The sequence below is a fragment of the Ornithodoros turicata genome, chromosome 3 (genome assembly GCF_037126465.1).
Source record: "Ornithodoros turicata isolate Travis chromosome 3, ASM3712646v1, whole genome shotgun sequence".
Taxonomy (NCBI): Eukaryota; Metazoa; Arthropoda; class Arachnida; order Ixodida; family Argasidae; genus Ornithodoros; species Ornithodoros turicata.
The window spans coordinates 67,803,328-67,829,345 of record NC_088203.1 but is presented as its reverse complement, the minus strand read 5'-3'; the positions used below and the strand labels follow the sequence as shown (position 1 = coordinate 67,829,345).

Here is a 26,018-nt window from a genome sequence, read left to right as displayed (position 1 = left end):
GCGATCATTCTAACCACTATGCCACGTGTGGGCTCAAGGTCTCCGGTCGCACTGACGCCATGAGAGAACGCCATGTCGAGGGTCCAAGTACGCATTCGCATGTGCGTAACAATTGGTTGTAATGAATTTCAATTTCTGGGTTAGATTAATTTCCTTTGAGTTGTCCTCGTCTCGATCCTTTCGTCCATAGTCGTCTCCCATAGTGAATCTGCAGCGTTGTCCCAGAATATAATGTCTCTCACGGTCTATATTAGTTCTGCCCATAATGGTCACACTAAACATTCTCAGACATCTTATATTTTCTTGTTTCTTCAGTATATCGCCTGCAGTTACTTTTTTTTATGTAGTTTACAGTTCCTACTGAAGGTCTGTTGTTGCCCTAGCGTTGCTACCATATCGCTTCAATAGCATTGCATCAACAACCTCACTGTGCGTTCTCTCCCTGCACCAAGTGAAATATTGCCTCTGCAACGTAATCGTAATGTTTCTCAAATGCAACATCTGAAATGCAGCACCAACATTGAACGAGAAGCATTGTGGTAACATTCCATATGTGCATGAAATGTTCCCGCATCAGTTGAGCACGTTTGTCAAAAACAAACTGCTAAAAGACGGGTGAACGTCACGGGAAGTTCCGAAGATTTCATTTCATCATTTATTGGTGGGAATCACAGATAGAACAAGATGGTGCAAACATTGTGTTACTGAAACACTGAAGTGCCTCGGCAATCTTGCATGTAAAAAGTGCAACATTGCAGCAATATGTTTGTTTCAGTGTTGCTACTATGTTTCAGACGTTGCCTGTATTATACATTGTAACTGTGACATTCCTCAATGTACCATGTACCATACCACCATCTTTGTTTCCAATGTTTTTGCTGTATTTCAAAATATGCGTAGAGCTAACAGTGTGATTGTGTTGCCGAAGCAATGTTGCGTGTGCTACAATGAAGAAATGTCGCAGTTACATTGCTGATGCGGTGTTTGGCAAGCACATTTAATGCAATGTTGCAATAGCATTGCTCACAAAACACTGTATAAGCAAAATAATCTAAACGTTAAAGCACTGTCATTGCACCAATGTGTCTGCTGTATTTCAAAGGATACACAGAGCTAACATTGTGATTCTGTTGCAAGAGCAATGTTGCACATGTGCAACATTGCGTTAACGTTTAGATTATTTTGCTTATGTAGTGTTTTGTGAGCAATGCTATTGCAGCATTGCATTAAATGTGCTTGCCAAACACCGCATCAGCAATGTAACTGCTACATTTCGTCATTGTAGCACACGCAACATTGCTTCGGCAACACAATCGCACTGTAAGCTCTACGCATCTTTTGAAATACAGCAAAAACATTGGAAACAAAAATCAGTTTGAAACGACAGGAGTGGCACTCTAGTGTGTGAGTACATGACCAGCCAGGATCCCAGTACTTCAATTTGAGCAACAGCAGCGGAGCACCAAAATCCCCTGCTGCTTCGAATTCACAATTTTAGTTGTTCTGCTGTTGTGCAGCTGGTCTCGTGAGCCAATGTAGAGTATTGTTTTTGTCCTACAGTATTTAGGATTAGCATGAGGGTGAGTGACGGCTTTAATACTCTATTAGTTCTGAAGGTTTGCGGTGTTTACATAACAAGATATGAAAGCACATCCTCTGTGCTTGCAGCGAGTGCTCGATCATCGTTACCGTATAAAGTGCACTATCTTGGCACAGTTCAGTTTACTATGCAACAAATAAAGTGTTTGGCCAAACCTGCGTAATACATATGTTGTATTGCAGTTGTGTAGCTGACATGTACAGGTAAGCATTCGATAACCTCGAAGCAATTCACTTCCACGTCCATACTGCATGAAAGCCACACTTCGTTTGCTTTCTCTTCTTTTGTGGCTCGACGTCTAACGAGATTGTGTGTTGTAAATAAAAAGTCAGGTACTAATGAACTCATTGCCATGCGAAAACAGGCAGAAACCAGTGATGACAAGGAGGAGGAGGCTCGCTATTATATTTTTACCTTAGACAGCTTTGTTTAATCAATGCATGCATTTGACAGTTGCAGTACAATCAAAACGCTGAATGCACACAACGAAGTAATATTTATGACAAAATCCCATCGAATAGTCTGCATACTAAGAGTGGCATCACTAGGGTACACGCAGTGATGGAAGTGCTGCGCGATCCTGCGTCATAGCGGGTGTTTTTGCTACATTTGCAATAAAGTTGCGCCAAATTGCGGAACAGGCAACTACTTCGCAGTCCACTGAGGTTGCGCACGTCACGGGAAAACGAGACCCGAAGTGAACAAGGCGAACCAGCGTTTGACCAAATTTAAACGTGAGAGGGGGCTGTCACAGCGACTTATTAGCTTGCTAATCTGCCGAAGCCGATGCAAGCTAGGTCTAGTCTAGCCCTAGCCTAGCAGTTTTGGGATGCATACATGCATTGTCACGTTGATGCTCCAACGACTGTGCTGTTTGTCTTGTGTTATCTCTTGTGTTTTCCCCAAACTCAGGGACATGTTGCCATCGTCAAGTATACACCAATTAGCTTGCGTTTTGCTTCTATGTCATCGCTGTCCAAGCCGAGAGGCACAAGGTAATCTCCACACTAAGACCGCTTTTCGATTCCTAACGGTAGATCGGCGTGTGTCTAAAGATATTGTTTAGAACTTTATACCTATTGTTGACGATCACTGTAACTTGCTGCCTTTGAGGATCGCTAGGTTCTTAGACAATGAAACACATTGCGTATGTGGACACGCAGTTCACGCCCGCTATGCACCGACTCCTCGGAAGCAGGATAGGCGCGTGGGTCCCCGATCTCGCGCCTCTAGATTGAGTGGAAAATTGTCCAAGACACAATGAAACTGAAATTAACGGGGGAAGCGCTCATTCCACATCATAAATCAGTAACCATACATGCCCAGGGCCCTCCGACGGTGGATCGCAAAGCTGCTCCATGCTTCCCCAAAACTCGATTTTTCCTGCGCCAGAATGCTTTGAGGCACTTCCATCACTGTACACGTCACCTGGTGCGGGAGCTCTTTGCGTCACTCCCCCCATAACAGATCCCTTTCTGGTATGCAATACATACCACAGGCAGAAAAAAAAAATCACATGCTCGCGGAGGGCTCCTCATGGCATCGCAGGGAAAGAGAGAAAAAGAGACTACTGGTTCAGTGCGGAACACACACCCCCACATCCCCTTAGTGAAGGCTGCTATGTGTAGCAGTGGGGAAGGTCACACGAAAACTGAACATCACGAAACTGACTGTTTGACTGCTTGAGTGAGGTAATAGACCATAGTCGTAATCCTTTCAAGCTCACTTCTAAGCTACAAATGCACAATAAATCTCACATACAAACTCGTTTTACCATTCCCATGGCCCGGGACTACATATGCCTACATGTGCATACTTATAGGCCTACCTGCTGCGTACCTCTTCGGAACGTAAATACCACTGTTGCCAACATATTTTGGGCCTTCTACGTCACTGCTATCGCTAATCAAAAGTGAGGCTATGAGACACCTCAAGCGTCGCAGCAGCTGCAGCAGCATAGGGCTGCTCTACTGCTGTTGCTCAACGAAATCTAAAAGCAGTGGGTCCCCTGGGCACGTTCCTGGCAGTGCGTGAGCACCACAGCATCTTAGCGCCACCCGTGTTTTTGCAGTGAGTGGCGCCACGATGCTACGGTGCTCACGCGCTGCCAGGAATGTGCCCCTGCCCTTTGCCAAAGCATGCCCTCTTCGTCCACAGGAAATCTCGGACAACCGCCCTGATCAGAAGTACAAAACGTTGTCGGTCATAACGTAGGCAAGAAAATTATCCACCTGTATTTTCTAGTTCTCACCATGTCCCGAAGGACCAGTGCTATTTGCACAGGGTGTGTCTTCCGTAGAAAGCAGATGTGTGTAAGCTGTACCTTTTGACTTCAAAATCTTGATCGACAATTTGACAGTTAAGCTTATGTAGCAATTGCTCCCCCATGAGGCCCACATGTCAGAGGTGAAAGGCACTGCATCAATTCCATTTTGTAGAGCACCTTCCTGTTCTACTTGAGCTGGAACAGTCATGGAACAGTTTCGTCATTAGTGACTGGGAGAGTCGCCCTTGAAGAAGGGCACTGCTAATAGGTAGAGGTGTGCGAATATTGAAATTTTCGAATACGAATGGAATATAAATACCTGCAAAAGTGTCCTTCGAATATTGAATCGAATATCACGTCATAAGATAAAGGCTTCTAAGAGTAACAATTAAGCTCCGAAGGCTAGCATGGTCTAGTTGTGTTTTGCTGATCCTTAGAAAAATGTCCCAGGACACGCACTTGAAAAGTGCTAATAAGGAATATGTATTACTAATGTATTGGCTTAGCGTAAGACATACATACCTGTATGTACATGTACGTTCAAATTATTTTTACAATGAAACAATGTGCTGTTCTCATGAGGCATGAAAACTGTAAAAACAATTGCACTTCAAATATCTCTCATGAACAGTGAACACCTGTGTTAGCACTGTAAGTGCTGGTGAAAAAGACAGAATGGGAGTAAAGGGCAATGAAATGGTCAGAATGTGGGATGGTTTACTGATGAGCACATCTCAGAAAAAAAATGAAGGTAACGAGTGTTCTCTACTTTCACTGCTTTCCACATTTGTCGTGTAGGCGAGACACTTCACTGTGCTCTCACGGGTGACGTCACGCATGAGACCATCGTACCTGACGGTAATGCATAGTGTGGAACATTCTCATTCGTTAGCGCAGTAAAACAGCGATTCTCGACGATGTTGTATGACTGTGCTTATCACGCGTGATTGGTTCTGCAACATTCGGGTTCAACAATTATTTCATTTGACGGCAAAAATCTGCGTGGATGCCTCAAAACTTGGTCGCAGTCGCAAGCAAAATCGCTAAAAAATTGCGTCTTGGTGTCAAATGCAACAACAGTAAGTGCAGCTTCAGATGACTTTGCAGCGTTATTGTCATCCTAGTTGGCTCGTTTAACATGCGGTCGCACAGCGCCGGAGTTGGGGAATCTATATTGAAATATTGTCACGTCCTACTCTCTGATTATCGTCGTCATCGCACACGACCATGATTCTATTATACATATTGCTGACTACCGCAAATCGGAACTGAAAAAACGCGTTGGGTTTTGGCTGTGTGTGCAGTGCGGCACAGTGAGCAGCGGTGTTCAGCTCAACGCCAACAAAATTTCGATATTTAAACATCATTTCACCAAACTGTAGACCCCACCCAAATGTTCAGAGTTTGTTCGCAACTCACTGACATGACGGACTGCATGACGGACGCGTCATGTTGAAACTGTCCACTACAGATCCGTGCCCCACACATGTTGTGTGAAATTACGTTTCCACATTGTCACCCTGGCCGTTGCCTGGAACTCTTTAGTTCATGCTTGACAATGCAGCTAGTCTTATTCACATGATTGCAGTTACAGGTACACAGAAATCTTGGCTATGGTCAGGGAACCTACCGTGTTTAGTCAGGAAAAACATGTAATAGTCAGGGAATTTGGAAAGTATTATTTGGTAGACACCCTGTATAAGACGGGCTCTATACTAGATATCTCTATACACAGAAACCTTGGCTATGGTCAGGAAATCCACCGTGTTTAGTCAGGAAAAACATACTCTATACTATATAGGTAAACATGCTCTATACTAGGTGCACGACTACGTCAATGTTCGCACCATGCACTGTACGAATTTTGCCCAAATTAATAATAATTGACGGGGATATTAAGGAGCTATCCCATCGGAAAAAAATAGCCAAACATCATGCTTATGGAGCTCCCAGAGGATAGTGCGCAACAAATTTTTTTGCACAATCGTGTCAGTCCGACGAAAGGAGGTTAGAAACCCAGCCCACACTGGTATCGTAGAAAGAGATAAGACAGGCACAGCTTATCTCTTCCGCCTTCCGCTGGGATCATGCCTTCCCTCTCCCAATTTCAGGAACTGTCACTTTTTCTACTATCTCTCTGTGGGCTGAGTTTGCAACCTCCTTTCGTCGGACTGACAGCGATTGTGCTCAAAAAGCCGTCGTGCATTATGCTCTGGTGCTCCGAAAAGCATAATGTTCAACTATTTTTTCCGAAGCGATAGCACCTGAATATCCTGAATTTCAGTAAATCCGGCATGCTCTTTATATTAGTGGGGTAAAAATGTGGCATTTACTTGGCAAATTTCCGAGTTCATTTCGCAAAGATTTACGTATTTAAACTTACGTTACATGACATTCACATCAGGAGGTGGCAAAAACCTAGTAAGAAGAAATGCCGTTCACCGCATGATTCTAGGTGGCGTAGTTTTTGAATGCATTCATGAGAAGTGATGCATTTATTCGATATGTGTACGCACAATACATTCCACCATGTTTTAGTATGCTGCATGTGTAGGGATGGTATTTTCGTGAAGAGTTTATTTAACCTACACTTTGTCCACCATTTCTGACTCATGTCAAATATTGATAGTGGCCAGATATATAGAAACAAATTCCCTGTTTCATGATGCATTACGGTGTATCTCAGAAGCTTAAGCCCATCGTTAGCTTTTTTCACCAGCACTCCTGGACTCGGTTGCGGGTTGGTCGGCAACTGCTCCAGTCTAACCTTACAATCGATGGGGTACATCTTACTGCAGCACTGCAGTGTTCGTGAACAGTTTTTTGGAATCTGGTGACTGTCGGAATCATTAGGAAAGGACTCTGATGAGAAGTTGCTCTGTGAGTTCACTGTACCAATACAATACAGTGCCGTAGGGACCTTCAAGGAATTTACAATTATCTGCTATTATTTTGTCGTCTCCCATTGCGTAGGCGCTGCCTGTGAATGCCACAAGGCACTACAGCTTTTCTGAAACTGGAGTTTCTGCATGGATTTTCTAATGCAGCACACCAAAATTTGTTCATACATATGTAAAGCGGGTCTGTATTTACCGATTAAAACATTTCTCTTGAAAGCAGCGTAAATTAGTTGACATCGTTATTGCAGAGTGCCATTCAATTAATATGTAATAATTTAATTTCAGTATTTTTAGCTGATTTTAGTTTATATGCAGTACCAACCAGCCCAAGCTTACACTCTTTTTAGAGATATCTTATTGTCTGTTTTGCAATTGCTTTCAGGTTCACTTTTACAGTGCCGTCAGTTTGTGGAATTGCGGTTCTTGGCCTACGTGCTGCATTCGCTGTGCAGCGAGGTATTCCAAGTGCGAGCTCTCGGCTATAATGTCCTGTGTCTTTTTTATCAACATCTCGAAGGATCTCGCTACAGCAACAGCACCTTCTGGCTTTGTGTTCTGCAGAGCCTACGCAATGCACTAACTGTAACCAGTGCTCGTCTGCCCTGTCTCTTGGCAGGGTACCTGGCCAAAGCTGTTCAGGCCATTCACAGCCCAGGTCAGCCTACAAATTTTCTTTTCAATTACTCTTTTGTGTGTATTTGTGCCATGGTGAGATATAAGCTTAGTTTGTGCCGTTGCTACATATACTGTTGTGATTCTCGTGCGTGTCACCTCTCAAGCAAAAAGGAGAAGGCAGGGCCCGGTCCAATTGTAGAAGAACGTTTTTTCTACATAGCGTGGACGAACAAAAGGCGCGAGGTCCTACAGCATCTCGCTTATATACAGATGAACAAGAAAAACACAAATATACAATTCATGGTTGATGTCCTGCCGTTTGAGCTCGTTCGAGCAATTCTCCCGTGAACTCCGGTCTCATCCTCTTCATCACTCCCGGGGCACTCAAGTCGTACGATTCCACCACGAGCCGATCAGGTTACGCTGGCTGTGTCTGGGTGCCATTGCGAGAAAACAGTCCCAATCGTAACAATACCCAGGGTGAGTGGCATAGCCACAGGGGGGGCCTCCACTGGCCTCCCCTACCTCAGAGAGAGTTCAACCATTGGGAGGAGCCCAACTTGAAGGGCGTCATGCAACGTCACATCTGAACGACCTCCCCCGACGGCTCTATTGTTGCCCGTCGTCAGCCGACACCATTTTGAGGCTGAGCTTTGTTTACAATGTAAGGAGGGAAGATACGTGCGTACTTTGCCCTTCGAAAGCCCTTCGTCCTTGAACTCTTTCAGTTTGACAATAAAGCCCCCCATGTCACAAGAAGATGTGGGTCATAAGCTGGCGATCTCTGTAGACAAAGCACCTGTCGACCAGATGGCGAACAGCATCAAAATGGCGCGCCCAGATGACTGACAAGCGGATTGTGGACAGATTACGCCTGGATAAAGGCTTTTTGGGTGGCGCAGCAATGAATCTGACGTCAAAATGGGCTCCACCCACAAGGCAGCAAAAGATCAAAGAATGACCAAACTCTATCCATGAACAGCTCTGCCTTACCTGTCACGGGCAGACACACGCAAATCGTTCAAATCCGAGGGGGAGGGGGTTATTTTCACCTTACATCTCTATGCACAGGGGATGTTTGTGTACACTCAGTATCAGCAGTAGGGGGAAGGACAGTGAGAGAGAGCAGCGTGTCTTCGTATCGAGACCCCCCTTACCTTGGAGCTCTGCCTACGTTACTGGCAATGGTACATGATCAAGGATAATGAAAAATCCATCATTTCCTTGAGTTTAAGGAATGAGATGGGTAACAGACAGGACAGTTTCTCATCTTATTCATTAGACTCAATTAAATGTCGTTTTCATGTGTATCCTAACTAGTAGCTTACCTCATCCTACTTTGTTAATCAATGACAATGGACCATCTTTGAACCTGTGCAAGATTGTGGCAAGCACTAGACCATTATATGAAAACTACAGCTTAATCCAAACTCAAGTGTAGTTAGAAATCACCTTGCAATTAGCGAGAGTGCTTTCTAGGTTCTCTATTATGCACAGGACACTCATGCAGAACTGGCACAATTCATTTTGCAGGAATAAGAATGAATGCAAGCACACTTCATCTGCTCTTGTATGAGTAGGGCCTTGTGTTTTCGTGTTTTTTGAAAATCATTTTGAAATTTTGAAAGTCTGGCGCTATTTCAAGAGCCCTAAAACAGGGTAAAATCGGGTGATATCTGGTGTAAAACGAAAAAAGAGAGCTTCTGTCATTTTACATAAATGAGAGATGCACAACGGCTGTACTTCACCTAATTTCATCATCTACCGTCGGCTTCCAACACACGCAAAGACCACCTGCCATGAAAACCATGCGCTTGCTTACTTCTCTTTCCCATCCATCAATCACGTGGCGCAACCTCCTTGCTCCTCATGCTTCCTTGCCACCCAGCATCCGACCTGTGCTGCCGTTACGGATTTTGCGAACCGCATTTTGGCTTGCTTTCTTTTCTTGCCTCGAAGTCCACTTCTTGCCTGTGGGCTGTGGAGACAGCCTGCAGGTGAAGTGTAAGACGCTGACGATGAAAGAAAAAGTGGCGATCATTGCAGCTGGGTCTCCACCCCTTGTCCTTGTAATCCCTAATTGGCAGTTTGAGTGCCGAAAGTGACATTTAGAAAATTAGAAAGCAAGGAAGCCATGGCTAGACCATTCCTGAATAGATGTATTTCGGCATGATGCCTCATAGTATTATTGCATAAAGTCTTTAGATAAGCAAAAGTTGTCATGACAACTTGGTACGAAAGATCACTGTCAGGAAAACGCGTGCTGACTCAGTGGTTCAGATATTTCGGGAGTAGTTGAGTGTGCATTGAGTGTTTGGTTTTAATTTTTTTCCTTCCACGAATAATGCAGCCTTCTATGCCGCTACATTTTTAGGTAAAAGGGTTGTGTTGATCGTGTGACATAAATACAGTAATTTATGGAAAAGATAAATGCTTGGTTAAGGTGAATGTGAGTTGTGGGATCACGTGACTGTATGTACAAATGGTTTCTTTATTACCACGTGTTCCAGCTCACGATGCTTTCAACCCAGTTCTAAACTTTCTCCTGGCAAAGCCTGTCATCAACATCAACAATGTTCCCGATTTCTACAGAATGTTTTTCAATCAAAGTATCAAGGTAAGCCTTCATAGTCAAACCAGGATGTCATAAAATATAATTGGCTGTTTCCACCAATTTTCAGCATCGCTTCCGTCGCTCTTGGTTCCTGGAAATGGTTGCCAGCAACCTGCGATCTAGTCTAGACTTCCACATTTGCTGCAACCGATATGTCCTGGGCATTTTCAAAGCCTATTTTATGGCTTCCACCTGCACCAAACAGTCAAAGGTCTCTTCACATTCATGACTGAGAGAACTTACCATGTTTTATCCACTTCCTTTCATTTCCCACAGGAGCTGGTGCTGAAAATATTTCTTGCTGCTGTAAAAATTCCTAAAGCTGCTCGCACACTTTGCAGAGAGCAAGGCCTGCTTGGATGGGTGTCAGCTGCATTGGCACGGTATAGGAAACCCCCTTTTTAAAATAATTTTAAATGTGTGTGAGCATCGAACTATGCTTGCAAGGCCTTCTGAGCTTATTTCATGCTTATACATGTTTTGTGCTCCTCTCGTGCAAGCATGTACTGCGAGACTTAATGTTGACTTTCTTTAAGGGCACTTGTTACTAGAGGCGTGCAAATATTTGAAATTTCGAATACGAATCTAATATTTCTGATTTTTCTTCATATTTGTATTTGAAACTCTGATATTCTAATTTTTCGAATATTCAAACTTGTTTGAATATCATACCAGTTTACTACCAAGCTGCTTCAGGGTGCGCACTTAATTTCTATGTGGCAGTAGCAGCGACGAACACGCATAATATAATGGCTGCAAAGTCTCGGGTGGAGCTTTTGAAGTTAGTGATGCGTTTGCTAACTGAAACCAGTACGCAATTGTGTACAGCCTTGATAAGTATTGTGTACAGCCTTGATAAGTTTGCCCTTTCAATAGCAAGCGAAACGCGAAGCTGAGGTCCACTTTCTGTGAGGGCTTGTCTGTTCTCCAACATAGTCACGGCTTCACTTGATTGTCAACAAACTCGGAGCAACAAACAGCGCATGAGGTCTCAAAACTGCAGTGAACACCTCCGTCCACCGCATGCACAGCCCGGCCGAGTGCCTAGCCCGTGTCTCGCTCCCTCTCAAGTGCTCCCAGGATGCATACTAACCCCCTTGTCCCCCACTCCTTCCTGCTGTCCTCTCTCCATCTGTCCATGTCTGAACGTCGGTCATAGGCCAGTTTTTTTTAGTTCCATGTGAGCGCAGCGAAGCAACTGTGGCTGCGTACTGACGAGGACAGCAAGAAGGTGTGGGGAACAGGGGGTTCGTCCTGGGCCCACTTCAGGGGCAGCTGTGCTGACATTTGTCTGGATAGTCTGCCAGGAAACCTACGGAAAACCCCAGACAGCACAGCCAGTGCGGGGATTCGAACCAGCCTCAGCGTGGAAAGCGGTCTTCCTGACCACTATGCCACGGGAGCTATGCTGGTCGTTAACGCTGAGTCGACAGAAAAATCACAGTGATAACCGGGAAGTGAGATGTGACAATATTTCTTCCAAGTTTCTTTAGTCTCGGCATTATGCTGGAGCTGCGGACGCAGGCTAAAGAACAATTACAATGGCGACAACGCTGCAAAATCTTTTGGAACTGCATTCACTGTTATTAGCAGCTGATAGCATGATGTATATGCCTTTAGATGAAGCGAATCAAGTGGCTGAACACGAACGTCATGGAAGTGATCGCGTGTGATAAGCACAGATATATTGCACCATCGAGGACTACAGTTTTACAGTGCCAATTAAGGAGGCAGTTTCGAATTATGCATCCCCATCCGGAATAATGTTTTCACGAATGACAGTTTCTTGCCTATACAAGTGCGGAAGACATTGCCAATGCAAGAAGGGAGCACTTGCTACCTTTGTTTCCTTTTTTGATAATTTGTCAGCTGAGATGTGCTCATTGATAAACCATCCCACATTATGAACGTGTCATTGCTCTCTACCTCCATTCTGTCTGTCTATTTTACCAGCACTTGTGTTCAGTGTCCCAAATGTGAAATGCATGAGCAATTTTCGAAGTGCAAGTTCCTTTTACAGTTTCTTGTTTGGTTCATTGCAACACATTGCTTCATTGTAAAAATAGTTTGACTGTACATGTGGAGATAAACATGTATGACTTGTGTTCAGCCAATGCATTAATACTACAGGTGCGTGAATATTGAAATTTTTGAATATGAATCGAATACGAATATCTGCAAAATTGTCCTTCGAATATCGAATATGCCGTCATAGGATAAAGGCTTCTAAGAGTAACAGTTGAGCCCTGAAAACTAGCATGGTCACAGTTGTGTTTTGCTGATCCTTAGAAAAATGCCCCGGGAGAGAAAAGTGCTATTAAGGAATATGTATCATTGAAGAGGAAGGCTGTACTGTATTGGCTTATCATAATGCATACCTGCCTATATGCTCATGTACAGTCAAATTATTTTGACAATGAAACAATGTGCTGCTCTCAAGAGGCAAGCTGAAAACCGTAAAAACGACTTGCACTTCAAAAATCTTTCGTGGACTGCTAACACCTGTGTTGGTGTTGTAAGTACTGGTGAAACAGACAGAATAGAAGTAAAGGGCAGTGTGGGATGTTCAGAATATAGGATGGTTTATTGATGAGCACACCTCAGAAGGAAAACGAATGTAGCAAGTGCTCTCTTCTTGCACTGACAATGTCTCCCGGGTGATTCCACCGAAAATCAGCCAAGCGTGGAACCTCGACATCGCCGATCTCACTGTAAAAAAAAATATGTGTTACCACATCGCAAATGATGAAAAAAGACGATAAAAGAAAATTCCGTATTACAACCGTTCTCGAGGGAGAGGAGAAGAAAGAAATGCGGTGTATTGGCGCCTGGTCGTTTCGGCCTACTTTGAGCGCTTCCCAAGCGGCAGCGATGGGCCGCACAGCATTTTTTTTTTTTTTTTCTGCTTATCCTCTGGCAGGCGGACAATGGATTGATGGCTTCTTATTTTTTTTGGCGCAAAGAGCCACTATTTGAAAAAATGCCAAACTTGGGTGAGAGCGTTAAAATGGCTTCATTTTAAAGCCTTCTGCTGCGCAGCCCACTTGTCGCACAGCCATATAACACAGACCATTGTGTTCCCCGTTAAAAGCTCTTTCTGTTGGTATCAAAATCATTATCATTTCATCCATATTGCCCTGAACACAGGTTTCATAAATATGGCAGATTTAGCACGCTTCTGACCCAAAGACCCCACCAAAAACATGCCTCGATTTTTTTATATGTTAAGCAGAAATCCTTTCCCCGCACACCCACAAAAAATTGTGATTTGTTCTTGATCGTGCTTCACGCGGCGATTTTTAAATGAACGCAGGGTACACGCCCTATGGGGTCGTGTGCCGGGAACCCCTCAGCGCTGAATTCGTGCGCGTACTGACCGAAAGCGGTTGATATCTGTAAAATAATTTTAGGAGGCAACGTGAACAATTTCACGGTGCGCTTCGTATTGTGGCTTATATGAACAGGGTCCATGCACAGGGTAAATACGCGGTGCCGCGCTAAAACCGCCTACGTATGAATTGCGCAGAATGTAGCTACACAAAAGCCGCAACTACTCATGAAGCCGCCGCATTCAAGCACAGTCAACTGTGTTCCTATGCGTCGCCACGACCACTGCTAATCTCACTTGTGTCTCCGAAAAAGCGTTTGGACACTTCCTGGGTGACCTTGCACTTCGACAGCTGTCGACGTCAAGGCTGTGGGAATATGCACCAGTCCTTCAACCCACGCCTTTGCAGCCCTATATCACGTGTTCACATGACCGAAATGACAATTTTGACACAAAAAGTGTATGTGTACTTCCAATTCATTCCCCCTTACCTGCACTGCTCGGACAACAGCACAACCTTGTCACCTACGCTCCGCATCTTTAGTTCATCTTGTGTATGGGAGTTGTTTTCATCGCATGATGTCGTGATTCGTCGTACCTTCTTCTGAAAAGAATGAGTTCGGTGCGCAGTAGTGAACGTGTTTACTGTGCAGACTATTGCCATTGACACAAGAAGAAAGTTCAACGTACAAAGGACTTCCGATATGTGTCTAGCATCGGTATGAAAGCCCTGAAATCTGATCTTGGTGCCGAGAGGACAGCGAATGCATGCGAATCGAACATGATCTGCAGGAACTGTTTTGTTCACCTAAAGACTTTGATGCAATCAGAGGAAGTGACAACGTCAGTGTCGTCTGGAAGCAACGGTGATGATGTGCCTTTCGCGACGCCCGACGAAACTATTGGAGAAATTAACGAGCTCATATAAAGACAAGGGATCGACGTGACACCAGTGAGGAAATGTAAAAAGCCTTCAACGCCGTATCTCGAGAAAAAGCAGATGGAAATACGTGAAGCACTTAACCGGCTTAACCTTAAGTGAAAGCGTGGCTCGGTACACAAAAGTTTCTCATTTGAAGAAGAAAGTCATTAATCTTCAGGAAATTAATCTTATAAAAATCATTCTTATCGAAGAACAACAAAAATATCCTCTACAACTCGAGACATAGGAACTCGCAGATTCAGAGCCGCATATATAGCCGATAGCCGGTATAGCCGATATAACGGCATACAAAGCGACAGCTATATTTTCCAGACGTATACTCAAGAAAACATTAACGACCAAGACAGCCTGTGACGCAAAAACCTCGTTATGCATAATCACAAACGAGCGATTACCGTTTGCAATCCTAAGGACAGGCCCATGAAGAGGACCACGGAGCAATCTTCCCTTGTTCTTGGTGAGAAAAACGAGACTGGTAATCCCAGTGCATCTGTATACTCAGAGCCATTGCGTCGGATGTCATCACAATGCTCTCGTGAGAAAGGAGCAGGTGCTCTTTTGTACCCTGATACCAAAGATCCGCAGTAAAGAGGCCGCGTTGTGCATATCTGCGCCGACAGATCGAGAGGGCTTTTGACGTTTCGCTTCCTGGGACGTCAAGTTCCAGCAATAGGCTGAGTGAGGAGCTGCTTCGGAACATCAGAACAGCCTACGAGAAAGCAAGTCACAGCTAGTACGCTGCCAGATTCTCACCCTGCTTCCTTCCTTCATGTCAGAGTGGGACATACAGCAAGTCATTCCAGAAGCAACACGGTATATGATTCGCAAGTCGAAGAGACTGGTTGTAGAGAAGCATATGTGGGCAACACCTGACCCCTACGAAAGAGGTCACCTGAAGGAAGAGGACTTGCTAGCAGCGATGAGCTTCTACACTGTGGATGAGCTCAACTGCTTCGTTCAGAGCCCAAGAGCAAGAGACGTCGTACAAGTAAAGGAAGGGGGACAGAAGACGACTAAAGCAAAACGTTATATGACCTGTTCTATCGGAAATTTAAAACAAAATATCCTGATGTGGAGCTCAGCCTAAGCAAATTCTACTCAAGTCGACCGATATGGGTCAGTGTAAGTCCCTGCAGGGAAGAATCCGTGCGTACATATTGCGCAAACTTTGAATTAATGACGACAGCGGCCATAAACAACAGCGAGAAAGCGCTGACGTTACAGGAGATCATCAATATGTGCGTCTGCGACATCAACTCTGAAGCATGCCTCTCAGGAGACTGTGACCAGTGTCCCGGTTCGGAAGCCCTGACACCAGAAAGTTTTAGTATCCCCGACGATGAGGAGATCCTGTTTGCTACATGGGAGCGCGGAGGACTGCTAAGACGGACAGTATCAGTGAGCGAATTCCTCGCTGTTTTGCAGCGCTGGGTCGGTACTTTCATGGTACTAATCACGATTATGTGAGGAAGATTCAGCGGGAGAAATGTGCTGTGAGGTCTGGCCATGTCGTGCTTCATTTTGACTTTTCCGAAAACTGGACGATCATTCTGCCGAAAGAGATTCAAAGTTGTAAGGTGCCAACGAGGAAGACGAGAGGGTGGGGTCACGAACAAGAAAGAAGAGGTCACAGTTTGGAGTATTGGATTCCTTCGAGAAGGAACATTACAAAAGTTACCATTGGCATAAAAACCAAATTTCACTCTTCACGTGCGTAGTGACTGCATCCTCTGGAGCTCGCTGTTACGCCGTGATATCCGACGACACCCGACATGATTGCGCGGCAGCCCTCCTTTGTTTGTCGACCATCGAACAGCACATGGAAGACCATGGCCCTCTGTATGGGAGCACAGTATACGTCTCCCGATGGGGCAACCGCTCATTTTAAAAACAGGTTCCAGTACTTTGAGATGAGTCGTAATGCCACCGCCAAGAGATGGATTTTTTCGGCTCCGGGTCACGGCAAAAATGTGTGTGATGGAGTTGGAGGCGTCGTCAAGCACACAGCAGCGATGTACAACTTGCTCTCTTCAGCAACTCAGGCAATACAGAACGCACGCAGCGGAGTTCACAGCAGCACTGTCAAACAGGATCCATAATATAACACTCCTGCATCTTCCAGCTGAAGATGTGCACAGGCACAGAGAAATAAAACTGAAAGAGTGGAAAGGTGTTCGGTCGACTTAATTGTTGCAAGTTAATATGCTATTAGTACCTTCACCCTATGATCTGATATTCGATTTGTTATTAGAAGGCCAACGTTTTGTGCTGTGCGAATACGGATCTGGAATACGAATAGAATATTTTCAGCATTTGTATTTGATTTGACTTGATGATTTTATATTTGTGGCTGTCAAATAAGTCTAATGTCTTTATTGAAGATTTCCCAAATTCACGAGCCTTACGCACTAAACCCATGCAACGCATTCCTAATGGGAACGCACTGTAGCAGTGAGTTTCGTGCTTGTGACGGTGTCCACTAATGATTTCCCGACAGCTTCTCGCCAGTCCGGCAGGATGCGCGTTGTCCAGATCTGCTTTTGGTAATCAGCCTCCACTAGCGAAACACACGCAATAGATGGCTGAAATTTTATGTGAGAAATCCATATACAGGGTGTCCCAGAGAACGTGTCATTGAATTATAATAAAAAAACTACGCCACCTAGAATCATGCGATCAACGGCATTTCTTCTTACTAGGTTTTTGCCACCTCCTGATGTGAATGTCGGTAACGTAAGTTTTATTATGTAAATTTTTGCGAACCAAACTCGGAAATTTGCCAAGTAAAGACCACTTTTTTACACCACCAATTTGAAGAGCGTGCCGAATTGACTCAAATTCATGATAATTGACAGGGATATTGTGGGTTGTGCAGAATATAGGATGGTTTACCGATGAGCACACCTCAGAAGGAAAACGAATATAGCAAGTGCTCTCTTCTTGCACTGGCAATGCCTTCTGCATTTGTCGTGTAGGTGAGAAACTGCACGGTTTCACTGTGTTCTCACTCGTGAGCCCATTGTTCTTGATGGTAACACATAGTTTGGAACAGCCTCATTCAGTAAAACTGCGATCTTCGACGATGCTGTATGGCTGTGCGTAAGATTTTTCGCGACGTTCGTATTCAGCGCTTCTTTCCTGTGTGCGCCTGAAAACTTTGTCGTGCAGACGCGTGCAAGTTGCGAGCAAAATTGCACTGTGCAGGTTGGGCTTGAGGCAATGTGCGTCTTGTGGTGTCTTGCTATCATTTGTAACAACAGTTAGTGCAGTTCCTATGCAACAGTTAGTGCAGTGCTATGGGATTGGGAGCTATCCCATAGGAAAAAATAGCCGAACATCATGCTTTTCAGGGCACCAAGAGCATAGCGCTTAATGACTTCCTGAGTGCAGTCTTTGTCAGTCCGATGAAAGGAAGTGGCAAACCCAGCCCACAGAGTGATAGTAGAAAGAGATAGCACAGGCATGGCTAAGGCACTTCCTTTTCTGCAATTCTGTGATTCTGCAAAAATTCGCAGAATTGTGGGTCTGTCGCAGAATATGAGGTTTTGCACAGAATCTTGCAGAAACCGCATGCTTAGCTCAGTTTATGGGCGAGATTAACTGCCTTTGCACTCACCAGATAAGGCCCCACCTGTGTGCTGGAATAACTCTCAAACTCCTCTCTCTAACCCTCAACTCTGTGGGATTCTGGAGTGGAATTCAAACGCTGACCCCTGCGTTGGTCTTCATAACCGTCAAGTACCTCTGTGTGACAGTAAACGTTGTATATGCAGAGAGGTCACTTAGCAAGTACAACTTGATAGTCAGTGACAAACGTCACTCCCTCTCAGAAGAAAGTACAATGTATCTCGTTATGCTAAGTCACTACACTAAGAGCTAACAGAGAGCATTTTCTGTCTGAATTAGGGCAATTTGCCTTTTACCGCAGAAAAATGCAGAATTCATAGTTCCCTGCTGCGGAATTCAGGATTTGCCGCAGCAGAAAAAGAAGGGCCTTAGGCATGGCTTATGACATCCGGCTTCCGCTGGGATCATGCCTTCCTTTTCCCAATTTCAGCAACTGTCGCTCTTTTTACTATCACTCTGTGGGCTGGGTTTGCGACCTCCTTTCGTTGGACTGACAATGATTTTGACAACACTTTGACATGAGAGATAGCTGGAACGATAGTGCTCAATGTAAGTCTTTTTAGCATCATGGAAGCTGGAGGTTCATGGCTCTAATGAGAGCAGCGGTGCATCGACATCATTTTTTAGACATGTGACGCATTTCTACTACCTGCCGCCACGTAAGAGGGCAGGTTAATCTGACGGGACCAACACGATAGCATTACGGGTGATATGGACGTCGTGACCAAGCCATAGTTTTTTTTATCTGACCTGCTACCTTCTTACCAGGGAAGGATAACGGACGTATTTTCGTTACCGTTTCCATTTTCGTTACTGCTATATTTTCGTTTCCATTATCCGTCTCTGGTACCAGCTTTTAATTTCGTTTCCGTTACGTTTCCGTTGCCGTTTCCGGTAATGATACGGCTGCGGGAGGACAGCCAGTCTTGCTCTGTCAGCACCCATTTTTGCCCAAGTGCTGCTTTGATGTCACGCGTACACGCTACACAAGTAATTTTACATCGTTGGGATGTGCACATCTTGCAGGATTTTTAAAGAAGTGTAGGAACATGTCTTCAGTCAGTCTTCTGTCTTCAGTCACTCTGAGTCCAGCAACCCAAGTTAGGCGTAACTTTCATCCAATGCCACATTCATAGGCGAACGCTCTCAGTATAGTAAACAATACTGCCATAGCCACATGAAGAAAGTAAAAAATAACAATAAAAAGTCATATGCTGTCATCCCTGTGCTATGGTGGAGTAGAGTGCGTGGAGTATATGTTGTGTAAGTCTTATGTCTTGATGTCATGTGGGTAGGTAATGTCACGAGTAGGTCAGCGGGTGATGCATCCTCGGTATCCAATATTGGGCTTTGTTTCCATGCTGCCGAGTAGTATGTAGAGCATTACAGGGAATGGAGTCATCAAAATACAAAAATAAAATGAAATGTCACTGAAATGTCATCGCACAACAGTAATAGCCATTACCGGAATTCAATACTGGACGATAATTTTCGTTTCCGTTTGTTTCCGGTAATGGAGGACAGTGGTATGCGTTTCCGTTTCCGTTATCGTTACTATCTCCAATTTCGGTAATATACCGTTTCTGTTTCCGTTACCACTACCGATACCCTTCCCTGCTTCTTACATCCACCATCGAGCTCAAGATGTTGCTGCTAACATGTGGTACAAGACTTAGAGTCATCCCATGATGTGAAAACCCTGAGACTCTTAGAGTCAGTCACATTCTGTCATCAAATATATACTGTCTGCCCTTGAAGAACTTTACAATGGGTGGGGTATTCCTGAAACTGTAGCAGTGTACCGTATTTTCACGCGTGTTAGCCGCACCGCAGATAAGCCGCAGTACTCGTTTTTAGATACATTTTGAAAATGTTTTTGCAGATAAGCCGCGGGTAATACGACGCGACTGCTTTGTGCGCTAGACCAGTGATGCACAAACAAAATCAATAGAGAACGCTTGTTGACGCCCTACTCCATGCCAGCTGCCCTATTCCCGTACTGGTCCGCGACGTCGACGACTTTTAGTTTGAAGCCGCTGTCGTAGCTGTGCCTCCGCGTTGGAGCCATGCCTCACCTCTAACTGCCGTGCCCGTGTCCACGAATGCTGCTGGTCAAATGACAACTGACGCTTAGCTGACCACGTTTTATCCCGATGTCAGCTGCATTGAACCCTTCCTGTGGGTCTGCCGACAAAGGAGACCGTAGGGAAGGCCATAAACCCTGTGGTCCACATTCGGGTGTCTGCATAATGTATAACAAAGGAAGTCAGTTCTAGTGTTCTACTAAGATCGGATTGTGCCCTTGTTGCGTGTTTTTCGTGGATGGACGAGTTAGTGGTGTTCCAGGAGACATTAATCACTGTCACCTCTTTTGTTAAAGCTGCGTGGGGAATGTATTCGGAAGGTCAGTCCACTCGAATGTGGACCCACCCCTGTTCGGTATTGTTCGTGCACTGGCCGGGCGGTCCTGCTCCGAAAAACATGAGGCACTGTCGGCCCTTTCGTTCGACCCGGGGTATGGGGAAAATACCAGGGAAAAATAGCCATCGGATAAGCCGCAGAGCGTCCACGGAAAAAAAAACGTGCATACGCCGCGGCTAATACGCGTGAAAATACGGTAAATCGTTTTATGGGAGTGGCAACCTTGTCCTCATTCTTTCAGTGTTGGTGCTTCCCTACGTATTTCTGTGATTATGAAAATGTGGTTCTATGTGCTGTATGTGCACATTGCAGTAAACAGGGTTGCTTGAAGTCATTATTCGATTCTATATTCCAAGTCAAATATTTGCAGAATTTGTATAAGATTTGTGTTTGACATTTTTACTATTTGCACAGCCCTAGATTTTGCAAATATCTATTGGTATTTGATTTGTAGTATTGGAAAACTTCAATATTTGCACACCTCTACTTGTTACTTTATTTTACAATTTCTTCTCTTTTTCCAACTTAGGAGTTCGGATGATGCCGTCCTGAGCAAGCTTCTCTTTGACGTTGTTCATCAAGTCTGGTGGTCAAGTTCTGCTGAAATACTCACATACATGGACAAGATGGTTGCTGCCCTGAAAAAGGAGCATGAAGCCATTTCTCTGTTGGCTCCAGAGCACCAAGTGAAGACTGACGTTCTTAGAGGACATGATGTAGAGGATACATCTTTTCTACATACTGTACCAGCAGCTTACAGCAACCCTTCTGCTGATGTTGTGAAGGTTCCTCCCAAGCGGAGGTTCTATGAGCACTTCCCCTTTGAATTTCTCCTGGCACTCTGTGACATGTGCAAGTATGTCAGGTGGGTATCCTTTCTCCAAGTTACACACAAGAACAATCTACAATACAGTAAATCTCGGTTATAACGAACTCGACGGTCGCGCGCAACCCGTTCATTATATCCGAAGTTCGCTATAAATGGAATGGACAAAAAATTTGATCCAAAAGGCCAGCAGTGTAAGAAACATGAGTCATGTATGCCGTTCATTGAAAATACATCGTTAATGGCGCCTGTTTATACACAGTTGCGGAGATCACGGCGTTTTCTAAGTCATCAAGGTGGTCCAGGTGGGCCGCGGCGAGCGCCTTCGCGTACACAAAATCGCGGAGCGAAGCAACGTACTTGAGTGCCTCCGCTGTAGTTAAAATGTAAGGAGGGGAAGACACTGTGTCATCATCATCGTCATTGGAAAGTTCGTTTGGCGGCGGGCGCACGTCGGCAATGATGTCCGAATCACTGAAGTCCGCGACGGCCTGTGCATCGTCATCTGCTGTCGCGAACTCCTCGAAAGACTGACAGCCGTCAGTCAGATTCGCAGCCGTTGCTCTGTCCCAAAGTTCTGTGTCGGTATCACGCACACCAAAGTCCACCTCACGATCGGCGTCTGTAGCCAGTGCCTGATGAACAAATTCAGCTTTTCTGAAGCAGTTTCGCAAAGTTTCCCGCTTCACCTGCATCCATGACGCCTTAATCATCGGCCAAACGGGTGCACGTGCAGCGCGCGCTGATGGTGACAGCGCATTGGCTGCAAAGCGAGGTCACGTGCAAGCGGCGCCTGACAAACCCGCGGGCGTCTGACGTCGCGCGCTCGCCTTCTCCAGTGGTTGAGGGAGCTCTTTCGGTCGCAGTAACCGAAGGCTCCCCGGCAATTCGTTCATAATAGGCGGGGGCAATTTCCATAGACTCAATACAAATTTTGACGGTCGTTCGTGAGGCATTCGTTATAACCGAAGATTCGTTATAAGTGGGGCTGTTATAACCGAGATTTACTGTACAATATTCTCTGTATCCAGTTGTCTGAAATACTGAATAGCTCCCCTTATCTTTCATTCTGCAGCATGTTGTTATTTCCATTTAATAATGCCTTAGACAATATGTACATTGCATGGGGGGTAAAAATCGGGTACATGTGCACTAAATTCTTGCGAATTTGGGTGAAAAACTTCCAGTGTGCTAAATTCCGGGAGAAATCGGGCCCAGTTACTCAAACTAACTGTAGTGGTTTGGTGCAAACAGTGATGTAACTGCATTTGCTGCCAAACAAGTAAGTTGGTGCATTCCTACAGACATCCCAGTGAGAGCAATTTGCCGGGTAAAAATCGAGTTTCACCCTAAAGCGTCAACCTTCCATTCGAGGTGCAAATTCGGGGAAGAATTGGGTAAACCCTAAAATTTCAAGCTCCAGCTATGACAACTCTTACAGCAGAATGTGACAAAGTTAACAGACATAGCATGCTTTCGGTTGTCAGGTGCGATTAGCGGTGTCTTCCAGCAACGTCTTGACATTTTGCCACCCGACTGTCGGCGGCTGTGCAGTATTTAGGTACAGTAAACCCCCGATAACTGGAAGTCGTAAAAACTGGAAAAAATTTCGAGATAAGCGGGGTTTCGAGTTAAGCGAGCAGCGAAAATTACGTTGCCACGATGTTACCACAATGCGCTATGTTATGAAACGTAAAAAAAAAAAAAAGCGTTCCTACAGCAATAGGGCTCGTAAACAATTCCGAAGCATTTATTTTTTAACATCATCTGAGACTGAATAACTCTGTAATAGCTATCTGCTTGGCATTCGCGTCTGTGAACAAGAAAGCATCTTCAAGCACTTCAATGCAACGCATGAGACGCTCCTCCGGGCCGTCACTACCGCGGGCACTCTCGACGATTTCTGTATCACTCAGTTCACCGCTACTGGAACATCGTCGTAAAGCGCATAGTCCTCGATGTACAAGTCCTCTAAGTCGCTCTCCCCAAAACATGCGAGGTGCATCACCTCGTTGCACAATTCATCACAGCCACTGAACTAGTCTGCTGGCTCCGGTACGGTGATGGAAGACAAGAAACCCGCATAAATGAAACAGTTCATGCTAATGGCTTGATGAACTTGCTACCAGGCCTTTGATAAGTGCCACCTTCTGCTCCAGAGTCAGGGACTTCCATGTGCGTTGTTCAGCCATCATGGCGCGAAAAACGAAACGAAAGTGAGATGCTCGGACGAATACAGAGGAGGAGGAGGAGTGACGTTGGGTGGAAAGGGGAGTGTCCAGCGAAACATGATCGGCGCGCACCAAAGCACAGCAGCTGCCATATTGGCACCATATGTTGAATGTCTAGGGAATCCCCTTCGGCACTGTCAGGGACACAGAGCATGTGCAGGAGCATTGTGAAAAAGGTCCATTTGTGACAGGGTGTTGAACAGAACCCGAACCCAAACCGAAATTTTCATGACACTGTTCAACCCGAACCAGAACAGAACTGGAAAGAACAATATTGGTAACCGATTCGCAACAAAACGGTTCGGACATAAAAAGTCAGCATAAGAGTTCAAGTGTCTCAATCCCCAAACAAGGACACATTGGTCTCCATAAAATGGATTTAGCAAATTTTCACCTATCAGTCAAACGAGGACGTATAGTAAGTATGCTTTCTGCGTCCTTTTAACACATTGAAGGGCAGTTGTCCTTGTGAGCACTGCGGATAGAACCCCACGCACGCGCTGCGGTGTCTGCTCTTCATAGATGAGGTGCCATGCGTATGCTTGTCAAACGCTGGGTTTCCAAGCAGACGACGTGGCCGTCCTCTGGTAGCAGCTGGTCTATTTTCTGAAAGGGGAGTGGCCTGCCATCGTCCACCGAGTAACGTACTGGGGTAGCCAGTTTGACTTCGTCAAAACTCACATCCCCATTTTTTTCTTCATCACCATCACCATCGGAGTAGACCAGTTGTGTAGCTCTATAGGACGAATACGCCCAACATTTCTCTTTACACGTGAGTCAATATTCAACAAGCCAGAAACACGAGAAGTGGAGAAGGAGCATACACACAACAATGCCTGTATGATTGGTGGTGGTTTGAAAAATAAATATAGTCTTGCTTATTGGTAGTGCAGTTGTGTTGTGACACATTGCCTTTGTGTTGTGGATTAACTGGTACACTGCTATGAGCTCGAACAGAGCAAGGCTGGCAAACTTATTTTCGACATGCTTCAGTATGGTTTCACATAGATTCACATGGAGAATGCAGTGTGCCGGCTCAGTATCGTCGTCTATGTAAAATGCTGTCTATCACATTTGGCTTCCTTTAAGTGTATCTTGCTGGCGCTGTTCGTGTGAAAAAAAGCTAATTAGAGAACAGATAGTAGCAGGACTACACCGCTTGATCAGTGTGAACGCTTTTTGCAAGTGTTCATCCACTTCTCCTTCTTGCTAAACGGAGTACCTGGCCACGAAAAACGTCAATGCAGACAACAGCAATAAGCTATTAGCCATGCGTTTCTTGATAAAAGCAGTCTTATGGGAGATATAAAACGGAAGCATTGAACTGGTTCGTGAACCGGTTCAGGGCTGCGAACCAGTTTTGCACTGCCAAGCTGGAACTGAACTGGAACGAAATCCAAGCAACTCAAACCCATATTTTTTGCAGTTCGACACCCTGATTTGAGCACCCCCAACTTTTCAGACTTGTTTTGGAGAAAAAGTGTGCAAATTGTGCAAGTAAATACAGTTATTGGGTTTTGGAACGGAATGAGTGTGCTATAAACTCTGTAGATGCTGAAAGATCTTTCAGCTGGTATAAAATGATTGTAGGTGAGAGATGACGTAGCTGTCAGAGGAGAACACAAGATATCATGTAATGCTGTGCCATAACAGTGCTTTGAATCTGTAAATTTATAAAATATTTTTTTGTTTCCATATTATCCAAGAAAATGAAGTGTGTTCCGTTTCAAGCAGCCGTTAACACCTTGGCGCACAAAATCGCGGAATTTGCAAGTCGGTGATGCAGAATTTTGAGTTTCCCACAGTAGAAAACCAGGGGCCTTAGTTATTAGAAAGCTCCTTAACTTTGTTTTCTAATTTTCAGGAACTGCTCAGACCTCACGACAGTGACCCACTACATACAAGACATGGGTGATGCCTTCACATACATTCACACCAGAAATTCCATGGGTCTATCTGCAACAGAGGACGTCTTCCGACCAGGCACACAACTAATCTTGAGCATACTGGAGATCTGGGAACACTTTTCCAAATGTGACAAGTCTGAGAGGCTAAACCCTCTGGTAGAAGGCATTATACAAGTGTGTGAGCACTGGCTGCCTGTGTGTGCTGGCTCTCAAGATTTGTGGATACGGACATTGGATGTGGCACTGGAGTACAGTAAACAAGGAACCAGCGACGGTGTGTTGAAGTGGGTGTCCTTGTGGCTAAAAAGTGACAATTTTGCCCATGCACTTGTCTCAGATTGCAAGCGCCTTAACAGGATTGTGGATATGGCTAGAGATGTGCTCTGTTGTGGTGGTGGCTGTGCTTCTGAGAAGGATGCGAGCATTATAGCTGTTCTGCACGTGTTGTTGAATCAAGCAGTCGAAGAAACTTTGAATGAGGAACTGAAGCCAAAGTACCAGAAAGCCATGCGATCGCTGAAGAAAAAGTCACTCACAGGTAATATGCAAAGGGTTGCTCTCTTCATATGTCTGCCTCTGTGCTTATGATTCTTCCCATTTTATTCCAGTTTTGGTCTTCAGAGCTTTATTCTTGAGCCTATCAGACATACCAATCTTAATATGCGGGGCTCTTCCTTGATAGCCTAACATGAGCTAGAGTTTGAAAAGCGAAAGATCTTCAGAACAACTGTGTGCATAAA

The 26,018-nt window shown here is 44.9% G+C and overlaps 1 protein-coding gene across 1 annotated transcript in view; it reads left to right on the top strand.

The window, feature by feature from the left end:
- LOC135388571 (nucleolar pre-ribosomal-associated protein 1-like) overlaps nucleotides 1-26,018 on the top strand; it is a 179,082-nt gene that overhangs the window by 150,438 nt on the left and 2,626 nt on the right. Inside the window, exons 29-34 of the mRNA XM_064618192.1 lie at nucleotides 7,149-7,421; nucleotides 9,892-9,998; nucleotides 10,063-10,206; nucleotides 10,272-10,378; nucleotides 20,844-21,179; nucleotides 25,236-25,816. Of these exons, the coding sequence (XP_064474262.1) occupies nucleotides 7,149-7,421; nucleotides 9,892-9,998; nucleotides 10,063-10,206; nucleotides 10,272-10,378; nucleotides 20,844-21,179; nucleotides 25,236-25,816 (1,548 nt within the window). The remainder of the gene's footprint in view (nucleotides 1-7,148; nucleotides 7,422-9,891; nucleotides 9,999-10,062; nucleotides 10,207-10,271; nucleotides 10,379-20,843; nucleotides 21,180-25,235; nucleotides 25,817-26,018) is intronic.